General features: G+C 39.9%; 2 protein-coding genes and 1 long non-coding RNA gene across 4 annotated transcripts; 2 read left to right on the plus strand and 1 right to left on the minus strand.

Moving 5' to 3' along the window:
• Window positions 1-3,279: 3,279 nt before the first annotated feature.
• On the minus strand, window positions 3,280-5,799 carry LOC147313979 (uncharacterized). The gene is made up of 3 exons (XM_086262747.1): window positions 5,010-5,799; window positions 4,230-4,394; window positions 3,280-3,730 (listed from the first exon to the last, which is right to left on the minus strand). The coding sequence occupies exons 1-3, from the start codon at window positions 5,581-5,583 to the stop codon at window positions 3,546-3,548; spliced, it is 924 nt and encodes a 307-aa protein (XP_086118873.1). The 5' UTR covers window positions 5,584-5,799; the 3' UTR covers window positions 3,280-3,545.
• Window positions 5,339-8,894, plus strand: LOC147313980 (uncharacterized). The gene is made up of 3 exons (XR_015124828.1): window positions 5,339-5,444; window positions 7,280-7,374; window positions 8,734-8,894. It is a non-coding gene; the product is annotated as an uncharacterized LOC147313980 (long non-coding RNA).
• A 2,843-nt stretch (window positions 8,895-11,737) lies between these two features.
• tekt1 (tektin 1) lies at window positions 11,738-15,880 on the plus strand. Of its 2 annotated transcripts, none has more exons than XM_086260714.1 (8): window positions 11,738-11,855; window positions 12,584-12,758; window positions 12,852-13,017; window positions 13,185-13,313; window positions 13,421-13,567; window positions 13,738-13,963; window positions 15,230-15,426; window positions 15,563-15,880. In XM_086260714.1, exons 2-8 carry the CDS (start codon window positions 12,593-12,595, stop codon window positions 15,720-15,722), a joined length of 1,191 nt encoding a protein of 396 aa, XP_086116840.1. In that variant the 5' UTR covers window positions 11,738-11,855; window positions 12,584-12,592; the 3' UTR covers window positions 15,723-15,880. The 2 variants fall into 2 exon arrangements, with proteins under 2 accessions (XP_086116840.1, XP_086116839.1); XM_086260713.1 differs by having other exon boundaries at window positions 11,753-11,908.
• Window positions 15,881-15,908: the final 28 nt, after the last annotated feature.

The raw sequence follows: 15,908 nt of genomic DNA on the forward strand, positions 1-15,908 counted from the left end.
CTTATTACCCACAGCTACATCCACTTCTGTCGGGCCTAGGCTACTCACTAGGGCTGAGTATAATTCTGATCATTTATCAGTACTGATACATGTGAGACTTCATCAGAATTGTGAACATCACAGCAGATGCCTTTGCGTGAAAGTAACTGAGAGTAAAACACAGAAAAACATGAAGGAGATTTTCCTGGCCTGGATTTTTATAGCAGATAACCTTAAAAATATTCTGCAGTTTTGCACAATTTTAAAAAGTTTAAATTTCTTCAGTATTGAACAGCACAAATTACGCTTTCTTGTCTGAAAGCGTAAGCGTAAACAAAAGAAAAGAAAAAGACAGTGGCCGACAGCGCTGTATAAAATGGTAGACTGGTGGGTCATAAGCGAATGAATAATGCAGAAAACAGATTTGAGATGGGAAACTGTTCTTGAAGTACAGAGAGAGAGAAAGAGAGCTGTGCATGACGTCTGATTTTTATCGTGGTGAAAGCAAAACAGCAAAAGTAAAAAGGGAATTCATGACGACATTTATGATGATTCTGATGCGTCGGATCCACGCTCTGTGTTTATGTCTTTGTGTGGAATCCGTGTACCTGCTTTCATTTGCTTTTTTTCTTGTTTTCAGTAGCAAGCGATGCTTATGATTGTGCCAGAGCATATTTTGAGCAACACCATGGGAATTTCGGATTTTACACAGGTGGTTACACTCTGGAAATGGAAGGAAGGTGCACCTCCAAATCACATGACTAATTTAAGCTGACATAGCAACAAGCTGCAGCCACGCTGAGTCTCTATTTCAGCCCACATTGAAAGTTTGGACTTCAAAGTTTTTAAATTTTAATTACAGGCCAGTAAATCCAGAGTTATGATAAATACTGTCGCCACATTTTTGTATGTGTATGTTTTAAGCATTTTTTAAGGACAGCGCGAAAACAGTAAAGAAAGGGAAAAAAAGCCACCTCTTTCCTATCGGTGGAAAAATGTACCATATCGACCAATTAAAAAAAAGTCAACATGTGGGTATTTGGTTGTTTAGGAAGAGGGGAAAGTTTAGGGGTGACGGTAACGGCAGCGAGACAGAGTGAGCGAGTGAGAGAGCTTTTAGATGTGGGAGATTTGTGACGTTTAGTGTGGAGTGTATAGTTAGTGTGTTGTGTTGTCTTGTGTAGTTGTTCTGTTGTGTAGTCGTTTTGTTTTGTGTGTCAGTGAGGGCACTAATGATCACAAAGGCACATTTGCAATGTAAACTCTGTCAAGAAGTAGAAAACCAACGGAGTGATGCACCTTCTGTTGTCAGGCCTGCAGGTTAATCCCTGTGCTGTTCTCCTCTGTCTTTTGGTGGACAAACTTTTTTTTTTACTGGCACACAATATTTGTGGGGCATCTTATTGCCACACCTGATTGTCCTCTCATTTTAGTTTTAGTAATATTTTTTAATGGTTGTACAAAATGGAAAAACAAAAACAAAAAACGGCAGGTGTACTGGCTGCATTTTTATATAAATAGTTGTATATGTTTACAAAATGTACAATTGATATTTGCATTTCAAGTTATAAAAATTTACTCAACATGTCTGTGGGGTTTTTTTTACAGTAAAAAAATACTACTGGGCTTTTACGTTCTTTGTGTGATTTCAGATCAATAATACTAATGCAGTATGTCTGTGACATTTCTGACATTTCTGACCCCTGTTGGGGTTTCTCTGTAATATTGTAGTTTCTTTACCTTACAATATAAAGTGCCTTGAAGCAGCTTCTTATGAACTGGCACTTTGCAAATAAAATTTATTGGGCTGAACTGATTTTCTTTTTGTTTATTAAGTCTGAGTTGTTGTATTTGAGCACTTTTGATCATTGTATTCATTCCTTAAAACAAGGTAACAATTCTAAACTTTCCACTGTGATCCTAATACCTTAGCAGAGAGTAGAGGTAGGAAGTACCAAAGTAAAAATACTTAGTTACTGTACTTAATTTTCAGGCATCTGTATTTTCAGAATCAGAAAACTTTAATAATTTTGCATGAGTATTTATTTTTTTCTGACAAATTTTAACTTTTACTCCCTACATTACCTTTAAAAGATATGGGAGCAGAAAGAAAAGGTAGTGGAATTTCTGGCTTTCAAGTATGGGTGGGTTTTGATAATCGATATATTGATTAAAATCGATTCTGGCTTGGATAACGTGATATCGATTCATTAAAATCCTGAATCGATTTTTTATATAAATTTATTTTGCCCAAAACGCCAGAATCTCGTTAAACCTCACAAAATTTCGACAACCACCAAACAGCTAAAACAGTAAATGAGAGCAGGAACACGGATTCTGCACAAAGACGTAAACACAAAGCGCGGACCTGCCGACAGATCAGAATCAGTGAGATGTCGCCTTTCTCACCCGACGGCACGGACACGCTCGGGGCTGAAAGCCGACAGCTCGCTGATTCTGATGTTTCGGCAGGTCCGCGCTTTGTGTTTACGTCCTTTTTGCGCTGATTCTAGAGCTGTTAGTTTTATCTCTCTCCAAACAATATTGGCCGAACCAGCAGCAAAAGAAGATCCAAACTACGTCATGAATTCCCTCTTACTTTTGCTGTTTTGCTTCCACCATGATAAAATCACACTTCATGCACAGCTCTCTCTCTCTCTCTCTCTCTCTCACACACACACACATACGTGTTTTCGTGATATATCAGTACGTATGACAAAAATTTGACAAATGGGAATGTGCCTTTCCAAAGGTCCTACAGGCATGGGAATCACAGAAAGTTTGACCCATGCTTCCAGGAACACGCCCATCTGTTGAGATTTTGGCTAGGGCTACATTTTGGTCAAACCTGAATTTACTGCTACTTGTGAGGACACTGTCAGGTTTATGTGACTTATGAGTACCGTAAGGTCACACACTGATATTTCATGTTTAGGTGAATTGTGAAGCCCATGGATACACACATAATTTTTTCAAGTATACATGACTTATAAGGACCAGGTAAGGCTAGAGTCTGTATTTTCAGCTTGGCTCTTGTTACAGGTTTTTGAAATTACAATATAATAGGCATAGATGTACAATAGTAATGATGTCCAGTCAGGTAACTTCTGACAGAAATATCAGACATTCATGTGTTAATACAACGCAGTAAATCTGAGCTGTATAGAGACTTAAAAAGAGACATAGCTCAAAAATGTGGTCAGTCTACTTTTTAAGTCTTAATATTGTATTGCATTAATTCATTTTGCAGTGAATGTTTATGTGAATAAAAACATGGAACATTATCTGCCTTTCTTATTTTTTAATTACAAAATGCACCCATAATAAACAGATTTATGGGTAAGAACAATGCAATGCAGAGACCTGCAATACTGAAATAACTGTGAGAGTAACAAACTATCTCCCTTGCTTGTTTAAACTGAAAACAGAGTATGAACTTATGATGGCAAAAACCAGGAGAAAGGACTGAGTAACTTAGTCATTGCTAACCCAACAGACATAAAGTCAAAAAATAAAATGAAAATAAAGTAACTGATGCAGCATTCCTGAACCTGCATTTTATAATTTTATTTATTCATCTTTCTTTTCAATGTTATGATCCTGTTGTGAATGTAATACTTTACGGCAACCCAGTCTCTGCCTTTCAGAGCTGCCGGTTCTGCTTGGATGCAGGAGTCACATTCCTTTTTGCCAGGTACTTTGCAGCTTGACTTCATCACATCATTTGTCCACTTGCACCTTGCCTTCCCAGCTGTCATAAATGGAAACAAAATAAAATATCTTAATGCGAATGTAAGATAAGAGAGAAAACATTCTAGTTTATAATGTGAATACAAAATGTTCTTAAACCTTGCTTTCTACTGGAGCACTTTAAAGGAGCAATAAGCACAATTCATCACACTTAGGTTGAAGGAATTAAAAATGGCTATGTGAAGAATTAGAGGTGTAATTTAATCTGGAGTACAGCATGAAGTCACAATCCCTCTCTCTGTGTTGATCTTCAGCCATAGACTTTGGTTTGGTTTGCAGGCAGTGCACAACGGCACACCTAGCAGTGAAAAGATATTGCTTAATGCTCCTTTAAGGATGCTTGGGATGAACCATTTGAAGTGCTGTGTTCTGCTGGGAATCAAAGAAGATGAAACGGATTATGATAAAAGCTCTTAATAGTGTCATGCCTGAAAAGAATAAACATGTCCATTGATAACAAGTATATTCACTTAAAACATTTTGTATATGGGTGCCTTTACCCTTTCTTGGTGCAGTGTTGCTGATGTTTTTGCTGTCCAGGGTGGATGAGGCAGAAGCGCCCTCCATATTGTCCAGGGTGGTTGAGGCAGAAGAAACCTCCATATTGTCCAGGGAAGCTGAGTAAAGTGTGCGGCTTTGGTTCCCAGAATTCTTGGTCCTTGAGCCTTTGAAAAGTAACAGTGAAATATGAGAATTAATGCATGCAATTGGTTTGTTTGCATTGTAGGCAAAGTCAGCATTGGGCAGTGTGTAATTTTACATTTGATATGAATATTTTACATGTGAACATAATCTACTAATAATACTCATCAATACTCAGGCATCTCCCTAGCAACACATTACTTGCATGCACTACCTCTCAACTTGTGTGCCTAATCTCACAGAAGTGGACCTCCTAATCCTTATATTTAATATTTGCCTTTGTATTGCTTATTTATGCATTTTGCCAGACTTCAATGTATCCAGATCTTTTAGTACCATATTAATGAATGGTGTCTACCATTCTGTCTAATGTATATACTGCTGTCCCTTAAGCCCATCTAACATGACTATCAGGAACCTATTAGCTGTCTCCAGTCTCATAACTTAAAGATATTGTCACACACTGGACAAGTCAAGATACCAGTGATGGTTTCTCCACTGGAATCATCATCACTTGTAACTACTTCATCTTGTTGGGGAAAAATAGTCAAGACAAAATATTTATATTAGAATCTGCTGAACATTCACAAATGTTATATTCAAAGCTAACTATGTTTTAAAAAAAAAAAAGAATTCACCATCAGGATTGATTGTGATGTCATCCAACCCTTTCCCCTGCAGGTCAGACAGTTTTCCTTTCTCCATTGCAATCAACAGTTTGCTGACTTTTGCAAGCCGCAGGGTACTCTCTGGCTCTGGAAGCCGGTAGAATTCTCGATGGACACGGATGTCGTGTCCGAGAAAGGTGGCAAGTTGATCCATTTCATTTTCTTTTAGATTTAGTACTGTGGACAAAGTGGCAACTTGTTTCCGCAATCTTGTTGAGGTAAGGGCCTCTGGGTACTTTGCACCACATTTATTTGCATACTTGCGAAAGCAGTCAGAGCCTCTGTAATGGGAAAGGACACCTGGGCGTGCAAACAAGTACACATTCTCTGTGCGGACTTGACACTCACTTCTGGCTTTTGCGAGGAGCTCCATTGCAGCGATCATGTCAGGTGTGAGAAGCACAGGTACCATTCTTGACCTTTTACCACGAATCTCAACTCTGTCAAAGTGCTTTGCAAGTTTCCTTTCAAACTCAGTTAGGCCGATCATGATATCAGGATGCAACTCTGTGCGATTCCAGGATGTAAAAACCTGGAGCTCCATTTTTGAAACTTCTCTTTGCCTTTTTCTGTTAAATAGCACTACCCTGTTAAGTCACTTGAGCAAGATTTCCAAAGGTTGTGCTGTTGGGTTTTTCCTCAAGGTCCTTCATGTACATTGCAGACTTAGTAGCAAGAAACTTGTGCAGCAGTGACACATCCTGTGTAAATGGCAAAATCTGTGGTTTATTCCATTTGGCTTGTTGAAGTGTGCCCAGTGCAGCAGCTGAAATGGACTCTGACCACTTTTTTTCATACAGAGTGGCAAAACTGCTTGGCTGACTCTGCAACATCATAGCGATTTGCAATGATGGCTTTACACTGCACAATGCTTGCAACTTTAGCCAAACTGTGTCCCAATTTCAAAGCCAAGGATGGGGTTTTATATGATTTGCTCTCCAGCTCATAACCAGCAACAGCTCTGACTGCCTGTATGACATGGGGAAAGTTACTAGGCATAACAAGGTCTTCTGTGCTCTTCAAAGGTGTTATAGCTCTGGCGGTTATCAATAACCTTGCGATCTGTCTCATTTTTTGGCGTATGTAATCATTCCTTCTCTCATTTGGTTTCCTGCCATTGTACAGTGACTCACCAAGGCTAAGAATCTTTCACTCTCTTTCACTCGTTACTACCAAGGAGATGTCATCCTGATTCATTTCACATGCAATCTTCCATACAGCTTCATGAACTTGATCAGGTTTCGGTAATTGCAGATGCATCCGTCTTTGCCCAGAGGGAGCTTCCTCATTAAACCTCTGAGGGCACCTTCTCACATGCCTCCAAAGGCAATTTCTTGCATATAGGCAATTTCTTGACAAAATTTGCAATGACGGTAGTCCTCAGATCCTGTTGCAGTAGTGGGTCTTCGACAAGCAACCATTTCTCCAGCACCCGAGTTTCCCACAGTAGTATTATGGTTAAAGTTTCCCCTCTTCTTAATAGAGCGCAACAAATCTCTTCTTTCGCGGGATCTTTTATCATAACTGAAGGCGCTTGCAACTTCTGGCACATTACCGTGGGCAGATTCAAGGTGTCTTGCCAATTTAGCAATGGCCTTTTTACAATATAGACAGTATTGCTTCTTGTTGTACTTGCTTTGTCTTTCCGTGTTTGGCAAAGATGTGACTTTTATGGAGCTGTCTTTAGGTGATGTGACCCCTGATGAATCAAAACTGCGGCTTGTTACCAAAGTACTGTGACTGCTACTTCTCAGTGACGAACTAAATGTTGTAGGTTTCTCTGAACTGGTGATCTTCCCACTGTGTCCTGAAGCCGTCTCCAATGCCATGTCATTTAACATATTTTGGGGAACCACAGATTCTGTGATTTTCATGTCCACACTATGGAGACTTGTGTCAGAGGAACTGCCACATGAATCTGGGACATAGTCTTTATCTTCATAATCCGTACAATCTGAGAATTCATCAGTAGAGACCTGAACGAAAATGGAGAAAAAGCACCTTTGTATTTATTAATAGCTAGAATGTAACTCCCCCTCCAGTAGCAGAACATTCTGCAATCCATGACTTGATGAAAATGCGTTCATGTAGTAAATATGCATAGTTATATAAATAAAATTGAATTGAATAACATTAGCTATGGTTCATACTTGCTGTGTGGTCGGCTGTAATGTTAGATTGCACGATCGGCAAGAGAATAAACTTTCAATCTTTTCATTGTTTTCCCACCTGGAAAAAAGGCATCCATCCTGTACAGCAGCTGTGAGACGAGCTGATATCAAGTTCACTACCATCCCCAGATATCTGTTGGTGTGTTCTAGACATTTTCATTCGGGTAAGTTCTAAAAGGTTCATATTACTCTTTATAGTGTATTAGTTTTATTTTCGATGCACTCTGAGGTCATAGCAAATTAGAACAAACACCCTAGTGAGTGATTTTGCAGAACTATGTTCTATTTATAGAGTTGATAATTATTTGGCATTATTGCAGGCAAACCAGCCTGTGAAATTGACGATACAAATTCTGACTGGATTCCAACGCTACACATGGGGCACTCCAAAATCCCTGCCTCAAATATACCACCATGCCAATCATATTACTTCTTCCATGTGAGGTTGAAGAGATGACCCTTCTGGATAAGATAGTGAAGCTTTGCTGCGTTTTGGTGAACATGTGCCCCATTGTGGTTGTACAACCTGTGAAAAATTAAACGTGCTTTTGTTAAATACTCTTAAAAGTCTTGTGCTGTATATATAGTGAGATTCTTTTCAAAACATTTTGTCATTTGTCACTATAAATGACATTGATTCTACACTGTAACTGTTGTGATTCTCTATAAAGTGGTTTTAATTTTAAAAAAGGCAAACATTTTTTTTTAAAAACTTTTTAACAGTAGTACTTAGTAAGTACATATTGAGTAAATACAAATTATTTGCATGGCAATGCACTTCTGGCATAAATCTAGACCTCCTATATAAAAAATGATGGGTCATTCCCACAACCTGCAGCTTTACTGTGTTCGAGCAGTGTATACAATAGAGGTGACAACTCCAGAGTAGCAGATGGAATTTTTCTTTTTTGAGGACAGCTTCTTTTGCCTTTACTACGGATGGTCTGTTTATGTTTTGATCGAGAGCCTTTTTTGGGCAGGAGAAGTCCGAGAGGAGAAGGCCGTCTAATGGCCAAACTCTGGGTGAGATCTGTGTTGTGTTGGCTCCTTCCAGCCCTTGACAAAATATTTGTACTTTTACTGTAATTTCCTTACATTTTAAAAATGGGTTCATTACTTTGGGTTTAACACATTAGATGGAAGCCTTTATTTACCAGTCTTTAAACAACAAACTTATATCAATCTAATGGAGGTGACCAATGACAATCTTATAGTGTGACCAGTGATTATTACACACACACACACAAATGAAAGCAGCAAAAAGATATTTCCTCTACAATCTGTAGTGCTGTAGGGTTAGAGTGGATTAAGGATCAAAGTGTATAGCAACTTTCGTGACGGCTCCAGCCCCTGGCTCGGACACCTGCAAACAATCGTCTCATCTCATTCACTTCTTAAGGCGGCTGCTGAGAGTGCTTCTTCGCTGGATTATTGTGTAACACTCGTTAGTGTCCTTGCAAATCTGAGCTTTTTCCCGAGTTTCTTTCGCGCCGCAACTTACCTGTTCTTCCTTCCTGTGCCAGATTTCTCGCCAGCCTGAGGACCGCCGTTTGGTGAGCTAAAAAGCCGGAGTCGAGCTACCTGAGCTTCAGTGAAGGATTGTGTACATAGCCGTCCCCTCCCCGTGCCTGTGTTCCCCGGAGACCCTCTTCCTGTGCCCCCTCACCTGTATATATCCGCACCTGGTGTCTGTGTGTAAATAAATTGTGAACTTAAGTGACGGTCTGCCTCCGAGTCTCTCCTGAGCCTGACAATAGCACTGCCTTTAGTAGCCTCACACAGCTCCTACTGTTTCCTCCTCATGTCTGGACAATGTTATATCATGAGTAATAATTTTAAAAAAATCCATCCATCCATCCATCCATCCATATACATAAAACACACACATGCACACACACACAGTGACATTTTAGACCTTCTTCAGAATATTGTATATATTATGGGCATCACAGTGCTGATCGAGAATCCTTACATTATTTTTTATTACTAGAGCTACAATAATAAAGCAATGAGGAGGGGGAAGTAATAAATATGAAATAATGTCATTATGATGATTCCATTTGTTTCACTATCCACTCTGTGCAGGGGCAAAGCTTATTACATTTTTAAACTGTAGAGATACAATCATTTTACTGCTGTAAAATCCAAATTTTGTCTTATTTAAAATATAAATCTAATATAATCTGCTTCTTAATGTATGTTCTTTAAAATACAGCGTGTTTTTTTTTAAATATTATAATAATGCATAATTATGTGGACATGCATATTAGATCGTTTTTTAGTGAAATATAATCCCCCCAGAAAGGCAGGAAAAGCCCGGAAACTTACTTTAAAACTAAATACGTTTCTAAATACTTTAAAACTAAATATGTTCCCTAAAACGGTGACAGAGCTACAGACCCATGACAGCCTTACCCAGGTAGCCAGCAGCTATGACCAGCACTACCTGTGCAGTTAATAAAAGGACAGGTAATGTTTGTCGCGCTGTTGCACACACAGCACGCTCATTTCTTTCAGTTCGTCAGTTGCCACAAGACAGCTCACCAACGTGTACGTAATAAGCTAATACTCCTGTGTGCTACACACTACAGTGTACGCTGTACACCTACTTACTGGTTTTGTCGCATCAGTCTGTGTCTCTGAGTTAACTTGTGTTTCTCCTACAGCTCCGGACTGCAAAAAATGCGCGTGCTCTTCGTGAGCTCGTTCCCGGCTCGTAACCAGCGCGTTCTGCCGTAAAGGGCGATCATTGGTTAATAGTGATCATGTGACTGATGCAAGCCAGATCCTTTTATTTAGCAAAACTGTGATTAATAGTATATATTATTGTTGAGGGGCACAGACAGGACTCTGCACGCCCACACACATAAAACATTTTTTTTTAAAGTTGCCTCAACAGAAGGGCACACATCAGGAAAGGGGCGGGTGCTCAAGCCCCTCCCCGCACGTGTGTGTGTGTGTGTGTGTGTGTGCGTGCGTGCGTGTATGTATAAATAAAAAAAAAAATAAATAAATAAATAAAAAATACTAAAAGAACCAATCTCTGTGGTGCCTACTGACACAGAAAAATAAAACAACAGACAAAATCGACAGCCGCAGCAGTCACCGTCTGTCAACTTACACCAGTATAAAACAAATTAAAACACTCTGATGTGTCGGGTCCTTTGCCCGCAGCCAGAAATCCACTTGGCAAAGCAGCACTCGGTACTCTGTAAATAAAAGGCAGGAGGTGACTTACGCAGGACAGTAAAACACAGGAATATTCCTCAGCTGTAGGCCTATTGTTTTTGTTACCTGTCCACAAGTTCACGTCACACCCTAATAAATGTGGGTAAGTGGCGGTGAAGTCCACTACACTGTTCTCACGGGAACGCAATGTTTCCCACCTACAAGGGTGCAAATAACTGTAAACCTCGGCCACAACAACCAGAGCTTAAGTGGTACATTGTTGTGTAACCTACCGTTCTGACAGAAGTTTAGGGGGACCCGCATCAAGCTTTCATGGAAAGAAATTAAAAACACCAACTTGCCCAACTTGGACCAAGCACTGGCAGCTTCAGGTTTGCTGCCCACACCTGAGCTTATGAAAGGAGCAAAGACCAGCTCCGCCCACCAGGGGCAGTTCCCAGACTCAGGTCTCACCTGTCACATATAGCAGAGATATTCTGAATTTACACCGATAATGCTTAGTTTTATTTACTGATTTTTACCTTTGTACCTATTTAGTGCCTAGTATAAAGTTAGGATAAACAGTATAATGGAAATCAGCCAGGTTAGCTTGTTAAATTTTAGGTTACATTCTGTTAAATTCAGTTTTGGAAATCCACAAAGAGCAGGAAACTTCCGAAGAGTAGCAGCACATGTCAGCTGATTACAGCCTGTACACAGAAAATCGTCTGGAGCTCTCAACAGAAGTTATTGTGAGTATCTGATACACACATCCTTTAAAGACCTAATTTTAAAGTAAAGAATGTCTGTACGTTTGCCACATATACCACACACCATTGCCTTAATGAGTTTTATTAGTGAATTACGGAGCTAGTCCTGTAGTTAATCTTAAAGCTGAATCATGATAGTTAATCCGATAGCTAAGAGGAAAGGGATCGATAGGGATCACCCTTTAAAATGTCAGAAAAACAAACAAACATCTGTATTCCTAATTAAGTCCTTAAGTCCACTTATTTAATAAATTACATCTTTAAAATATTTTGAATTTTTTTTTAAAAAAATTGGAATTCAAAAATGTTTATTAAAATTAGGATTTCGATTTTTTTTGCACAATTAGTTTTATGGCACAATTCGTTATTAAATCATAACATCCGTTAAATTTGAAATATTTATATTATTTACTCTTATATTTTATTAGTTAAACAATAATTTATTTTGTTAATGCCTAAACAAAAATACGAAATTAAAACTGAATTTGTAAATGAAACTGAATCTGATCTATTTTAAAATCTATTTTACTGATGTATAATCTTAATTGCACAGTACATTTTTAAAACGCTTTATTTCGATGCGTGTGACTCTTCCGGTTCTCCATAGTTGAGTGTTGTTATGTAACAGTACTCCGGTGGCGGCGTCTGATGAGGCTTTATTAGCCGTTGCTATGGTAACCACTTGTTTCGCCTAACTCCTGCATAAGGTACAGGACATTGAAACGTACTCTTCTGGTGGTTTTCTGCTGTACCAAAGAAGGTATATATCATAAACGCTAGGCTCCTGTCGTTTGTTAAGTTAACCCGTCGGAAACTGTGATATCAGATTGAAGTTTGAACAGCGGGCAAGTAATTTTGGGGTTGGCATACACCCTGTGTTGTTTCAAATGGAAATTTGCCATGTCGTTTTACTCTTTTACTGGTATGTTTTGAATTGTCCGGTGGGAGGGTGTGTGTGTGTTTGGGAGAGGGGGGGGGGGGGGTAACGGAAGCTGTTATTTTAATTTTGACTGTGTTTCTGTTCTTTCACTTTTTAATGGCCGGCTGACTATGAAAATCCATCTGCTAATGCAGAGGGGAGGGAGACAGGACAGAAAACAGGCTGTATGCATTTGCATCATTGTTTAGGACACAGTCTCAGGCTGCATTAACACAAGACTTCTCTGAAGCAGAACACTGGTGGTTCAGACATGATGAGTGTTAGATTACTCAGGGCTGGCCAAGACTCCTTTTCACAGCAGTGCAGTTGTACAGGGTGATATTAAGTGTTTGGTATTCCAGTAGAGGCGATCAGCTGGTGTTCAGTAGACCCAGCAGAGTGTCATGGGCACTTTCCTCTGGTGTTATTTTTAAATTTCTCTGTAACAATCAGCAGCCACAGTTCTTTCCACTTCCTTGTTAATGTTCCTCCTTCCTGCTCATACTCACTACCAAGTGGAGAACGATGTCGTTCCCGGACCACAGCTCCCTGCTGGGTGTGGGACCCGATTTGAAAAACATTGAAGTTATGCTGAATCACTCTGAGCTCTTCAGGGCAGAGTGTAAAGGGCTGATCCAGGAGACTGACAAAGCATGGCGGCGCATGCAAAATGATGATCAAAAGAGACTCGGTAAGCAAAAATGAATATTTAACACAGAATGAAAGACTATGGAGGTGAATTGTAATGGTTCTTCCTTTTTTTTTTTAAAATTCTGCTGTCCAGATCAGCGGGTCAGAGATATCCAGTTTCTGATAAAAGAATTGCAGCTAAAGCTGGAGGAGGTCATTCTGGAGACTGATGCTCTTATGACTTTACAGAGCAGTGTTGTGAAGGCTCTGGAGGGCACCAAAGAGCCTCTGAGAGTCACTGTTCTCTGTCTGGAGGAGAGGTGAGGCAATATTTTTTTTAATTATTATAAACGTTTACAAGTTTATAATAATAATGGTACCAAAGAGTCCAGGAAATGATTGAAGCATACATTTTAAAGAAGCTAATGTGAGCCCTAATTCTGTGTAAAGATGCACCTCCTAGTAACATTAGGCTCATGATCTGCAGGATGAAACGCTTCCCGGCTGAGAGGGTGGAGGATGAAGTGGAAAGAGAGCTGCTGAAGGAGCAGGAGGTTCTCAAAGGAGTGGCTTCCCTCCTGGAGCGTACAGTGGAGCAGATGAGTGAACAAATTCGGTAAGAAAATTGGGTTCAATTTGATTTCGAGGGCATCATAAAAGCACACAGAGGCTTTGGGTTTGCTACCTAGCCAACCAAAGTGAAAGTCTGCTGTTTTGTTCCAGACTGAACCGATCTGCCAAGTACCATTTAGAGAAGGATCTGAAGGAGAAATCTGAGGCTCAGCACATTGACAACTCCTGTGTTGTAATGACCACCCATTCCATCAGTAACCTGCAGCTGTCCACAACCAAGAGCACCAGTCTGCCGAGGTGAACCTCTTGTTTAACACAGAAACATGTAGAAACAGTTTTCAGACATGAATTAGTTTTTTCCTACTTGAGGTCTAAACTTATGCTGTGATTAATTTCCTTAAGTTTTCTGCATAAAAGGAAAGTCAAGAAATGTTAAAAAGATAGTTGCGTCATTTGGTTTTTCTTAGCTTGACAGTGACTCCAAAGCAGTGGGAGAACATTTCAGATATCAACATAGCTAAAGCAGAGCACCAGAAGACCAACTCTGAGTCCATGAGGGCCCTGGTGCAGTCTGTCCTGGAGCAGACAGCTGCTGACATGCAGAAGCAGTTCCAGGCAACAACAACTGCCTTCCAGACACATATCCAGGAAATCAAGTCTGCCAAGAGCCAGATGGAAGAGAAACTGCCGGAGGTAGGGCAGGGAGGTTTGTTAGACTGCATGCTTGTTGTAATATACAAGGAAGCAGATGTAATGCTGTGTTTATCATTCTGCCAGGTATTAAATTAACGACTGGTTTCACATCATTTTCTGTTCTGCTTTAAAGTTAGCACGTGTTGTGGTGACCTAAGTCAGGCCTTTATATTTATATAGTTAGGAAGAATGATGGCCTGCCAAACGTCACTCTGATGGTCTAAAACTCCTACTGGTTCTTTCATAGATAGCCTCACAAGTTCCTACTTCATTTTGTCTATTTATTGTCTTTGGTTTCCTGTAACACATTACTCACATAGTTTGAAGGTGTGGTTTCCAAGAAAGTTGCCTGTGCAATCTGCTGTTCTCTACAACAGTCTGTCCTTGTGTGTGCATACACACTCATGGACTGTGTCCTTATACCTCATATCGTTTCAAAACAGTAACTGTATGATTGACTTCATATGATGCATTCAGGGGCCATGCATTGTTTTCAAACTGACCCTGCAGTAAGTGTAAGCATGAAGAAGCATGAAGTCTTTTTTTTATGTCATTGCATCAGCAAAATGATTATTAAAATATAATGGCCCATCCTCTTGTAGACTAAAAGCATGCATACATTGTTGATATTGTTGGCCTCAGATAATTGTGGTTACTCCCTGACTTCAAAACTCTGTTTCAGTCAGAGTGTCGCTGAAAGTCCACATTTGCAGGTACACTGCTAAACAAACCTCTCACTTTAGTTTTCATTTCCAGGAGAATCAACATGTGCAGAGCAAAATGTGTCTGCATGTAACCAGAGGGCTCTCCTCTAGTCAGAGTGCCAAAAAGATGTGAATCACATCAAACTTTGTCCCCAGTAGATCAAAGATTCAGAGTGCAGAGGAACTGAATTATAGAGTGTACATTAAAAAAACAGACATAGCAACTGTGGTGTCATCATTGGATTTGCATTTTTGAGGCCTCAAGAGTAGCACCTTGCACAGTACCTTAGTATTTTGGTCCCAGAGGTGACCATATTTTGATGAGAGGATAGAGTGCAATGTAAACAGCTAATGCTATCAAAGTGTATTAGCAAGCTAACCTTATGTGTGCAGTGCAAAGACACATATATCTGCTTGTTACAACAGAGGAACAGACTAATGAAATGTTACGGTGTGAACACACCGTTAGAATGTTAACTTCATAGTAGAATTAGTTTGAAATAATTTCACTGCAGATTGTGAATCTTGGCTGCCCCTGGTGTGACACCTGTATTCCCTCTAGATTCTGTCTGAGATATTCAGCCAGGAGAGGCTCAGAGAGGATCTGCAAGTGGCCATCACAGAGAATGAGCATTCCCTGAATCTGGCAAATACCCGGCTGGCTATGCGTCTCCAAAGGCCCGGCAAGGAGCAGTGCTACGATCTAGCCCAGGCTCAGCTCCTCACTGAAATCCAGCACCTCACCTCTCACATCAAGAAGTATGGCCTGCAACAAAACAGATGTAAAATGTTTGTGCTGCACAGCTCAAACCTCATGACCGTGTGCAGTATTTGGGGATATTACTGCAGGGGACACACATCATTATGCAATGTCTTTTTGTCTCTGTGTTGTCAGACTGCGTGAGGAAACAACTCAGTCACAGGAGCAGCAGAGGGCGGTAGTGCGCTGCAAGCTGAGGATGGAGGAGGATGTCGATATGAAGGCCAGCTCTCTTTACATTGACGAAGTCATCTGCACTCAGCTGAGGGAGCCTGTCAGGATACATACATTCTGACCATTATATGCACTTCAGATGTATTTCAAAATGCAGTCATATAACATTTTCTTTACAATAACTGTGATCCTGTTTGTCTTTTAAGTAGTTGGTTGGCATCATTTTTCTTTTACAACTGTTTGAATCTCTTTTTTCCCTCACTAAAATATTAAAATTGACCTCACATAGAATCTTGTGATTATTTTT

This window comes from Aulonocara sp. 'chitande type north' Nkhata Bay, linkage group LG14 (assembly GCF_057382095.1).
Source record: "Aulonocara sp. 'chitande type north' Nkhata Bay isolate Kocher_YH1m ecotype deep benthic linkage group LG14, A_spYH_male_GT1.1, whole genome shotgun sequence".
Lineage (NCBI taxonomy): Eukaryota > Metazoa > Chordata > Actinopteri > Cichliformes > Cichlidae > Aulonocara > Aulonocara sp. 'chitande type north' Nkhata Bay.

What these genes read in the sequence shown, in the direction of transcription:
- LOC147313979 (XM_086262747.1), bottom strand. Translation starts at nt 5,583, where the DNA reads ATGGAGCTCCAGGTTTTTACATCCTGGAATCGCACAGAGTTGCATCCT. An exon ending in CATCACAATCAATCCTGATG is followed by an intron (nt 4,395 to 5,009) that starts GTGAATTCTTTT and finishes TACTTTTCAAAG; the next exon opens with GCTCAAGGACCAAGAATTCT. An exon ending in CAACACTGCACCAAGAAAGG is followed by an intron (nt 3,731 to 4,229) that starts GTAAAGGCACCC and finishes CATTTATGACAG; the next exon opens with CTGGGAAGGCAAGGTGCAAG.
- tekt1 (XM_086260714.1), top strand. Translation starts at nt 12,593, where the DNA reads ATGTCGTTCCCGGACCACAGCTCCCTGCTGGGTGTGGGACCCGATTTG. An exon ending in AAGAGCACCAGTCTGCCGAG is followed by an intron (nt 13,568 to 13,737) that starts GTGAACCTCTTG and finishes GGTTTTTCTTAG; the next exon opens with CTTGACAGTGACTCCAAAGC. An exon ending in TGGAAGAGAAACTGCCGGAG is followed by an intron (nt 13,964 to 15,229) that starts GTAGGGCAGGGA and finishes TATTCCCTCTAG; the next exon opens with ATTCTGTCTGAGATATTCAG.